Source organism: Marmota flaviventris, chromosome X, assembly GCF_047511675.1.
Source record: "Marmota flaviventris isolate mMarFla1 chromosome X, mMarFla1.hap1, whole genome shotgun sequence".
Lineage (NCBI taxonomy): Eukaryota > Metazoa > Chordata > Mammalia > Rodentia > Sciuridae > Marmota > Marmota flaviventris.
Genome location: NC_092518.1, coordinates 113,317,646 through 113,319,780, shown reverse-complemented (window position 1 = coordinate 113,319,780; position 2,135 = coordinate 113,317,646). Strand labels below are relative to the sequence as shown.

The window sequence follows — 2,135 nt, the reverse complement described above, 5'->3', positions numbered from 1 at the left end:
CAGGCATGCACCATCATGCCTGAAGTTTTGATTAACATTTATTAACTGTACATATCAATGGGGTTCAGTGTGATATTTCAATATGGAAATTGAACATAAGTAAAATATACCTACCATTTCTTACTTCCAAGGTGGAGCTTTTGGGGGAGATAAATGCAATAATTATGTATTATTTATCCCAGAATGGTTTTCCCTCCCATCAACTTGGAAGTGCTTCTCCACAGTATAAATATGTTCAAGGAACACTAGGTCATCTCAAGTAGACTGGGACCAATTCATCCCCCAAATCATAAGATTTGAGGATGAGCCAATATTTGGCATTATAAAAACTATCATCTATTCTATGTTGTCCTAATCTGATTGAGACTTCTTTGAGCATGGGAAGAATGCTTTGACTTCAGGCTGCTGTCAGTTTTTGGTTGAGTGGTGCTGTCATTGCAGGATCAAATTTTCAGTTTCCTTAGAGCATCCTTGACATCTTTGTTTTTGAGACTGTAGATAAGAGGATTACACAGGGGAGTGACAACCGTATACAGCAAGGAAAAGGTTTTATGTAGAGTTGGCACCTGGCCAGCCAAGGGAACAGCATAGACCAAGATTAAGGTCCCATAAAACAAGGTCACAACTACTAGATGAGAGGAGCAAGTGGAGAATGCCTTTTGCCTACCAGTTGTGGATGGCATATGCAAGACCACTGAAAGAATCCTCCAGTAGGAGGCTAGGGTTAGTCCAAAGGGGGCAAGGGTCACCAGGGCTGTTAGACTCATGCACACCAGGTTGACCAGATGAGGATCTGTGCAGGAGAGCTTCTGTAGAGGTTTCAAGTCACAGAAGAAGTGGTCAATCTCATTGTCCCCACAGAAGGTCAAGCTGGATACCATAGCACCCTGGAATGCAGCTGCCACAGTGAAGCCACTAAGCCACGAGCCAACTGCCAGTCCCATACACAAAGTTTTATGCATTAACGTTGGATAGTGCAAGGGCCAGCAGACAGCCAGGTACCGGTCATAAGACATCACTGCCAGTAGACAACATTCAGTGCTTCCCAGGGCCCCAAAGAAATAGAGTTGAATAATACAACACACCATAGACATTGCTCTATTTTTTCTCAACAAGTCCACCAGCATCCTGGGCACAATATTGGATGTATAGCACACCTCCAGGCATGAGAGATTCACCAGGAAGAAGTACATTGGAGTTTGTAGAACCTGTTGAGTGCTCACCAGCACCACAAGGAGAAGATTCCCAGAAATGGTGGCTAAGTAGACAATGCCAAACACTAGGAAGAGTAAGGGACTCAGTTCCTTAAGGTCTCCAAACCCTAGTATGATAAACTCAGTTACCATCATAGTGGTGTTTTCTGGCCTCATAGAGGGCAAAAATGCCTGAGGAAGTCTTTGATTCTCCATAACAACACATCAGATCATATCACCACTTAGATTTCCCACATGGTCCAGTTCTGTCAGTGGGTAGAGCTCTGTATTGATGAGGGCATTTCTAGGGGACTGGTCCTCATCACAGCCATTTAAATTTGCCTTCAAAAAACTGTTTCTAAAAATCAGCTGAACCTGTCATCTTGTCAGGATGTGAAATAGGGTAAGGGAGACTAACTGGGAAAAGGAACAGCTCAGTGAGAAGCAATCTCCATCCCTAAGAGAACAATCCAGAGTACAAACACTGGTAGTGTGAGAGCCCCACATTCACATTAAAAGGAGATGTGGAGAGACCATGTTTGGAATTCTTAATGCCATTTTGAACAGAGGAAAATTATTATTAAACATTGGCAATTCCAAGAAATGACAGGTCAGATAACAAATCATATTTATGTCCTTTTTGATCAGAGCATGAAATGACTGAAATGGCAGAACTGAAGCAGAGGATCATTTCTTTGATGTTACTGGATCATCCATGCCTATTTGGTACCTACATCCATGAGGGAGTAGGACAGCAGTTGCCAGAGAGAGTAGATTCTGGAAAACCAGGAGTATCACCTAAAAGAGAATAAGAATTTCTTATTTTTAAATCTTGCTCCTAAAAGGATATAATTTAGGCTTCTGGGGAAAAAATCCTAGCAGCTGACATTTGGAACTACTGGTTAGATTTGTGTTGCACACATCTAGGCACACACACATTTA

The 2,135-nt window shown here is 42.2% G+C and overlaps 1 protein-coding gene across 1 annotated transcript; it reads right to left on the bottom strand.

The window, feature by feature from the left end:
• Positions 1 to 443: 443 nt before the first annotated feature.
• LOC114096526 (olfactory receptor 11A1-like) lies at positions 444 to 1,409 on the bottom strand. The gene has a single exon (XM_027940060.1). It carries the CDS (start codon positions 1,407 to 1,409, stop codon positions 444 to 446), a length of 966 nt encoding a protein of 321 aa, XP_027795861.1.
• Positions 1,410 to 2,135: the final 726 nt, after the last annotated feature.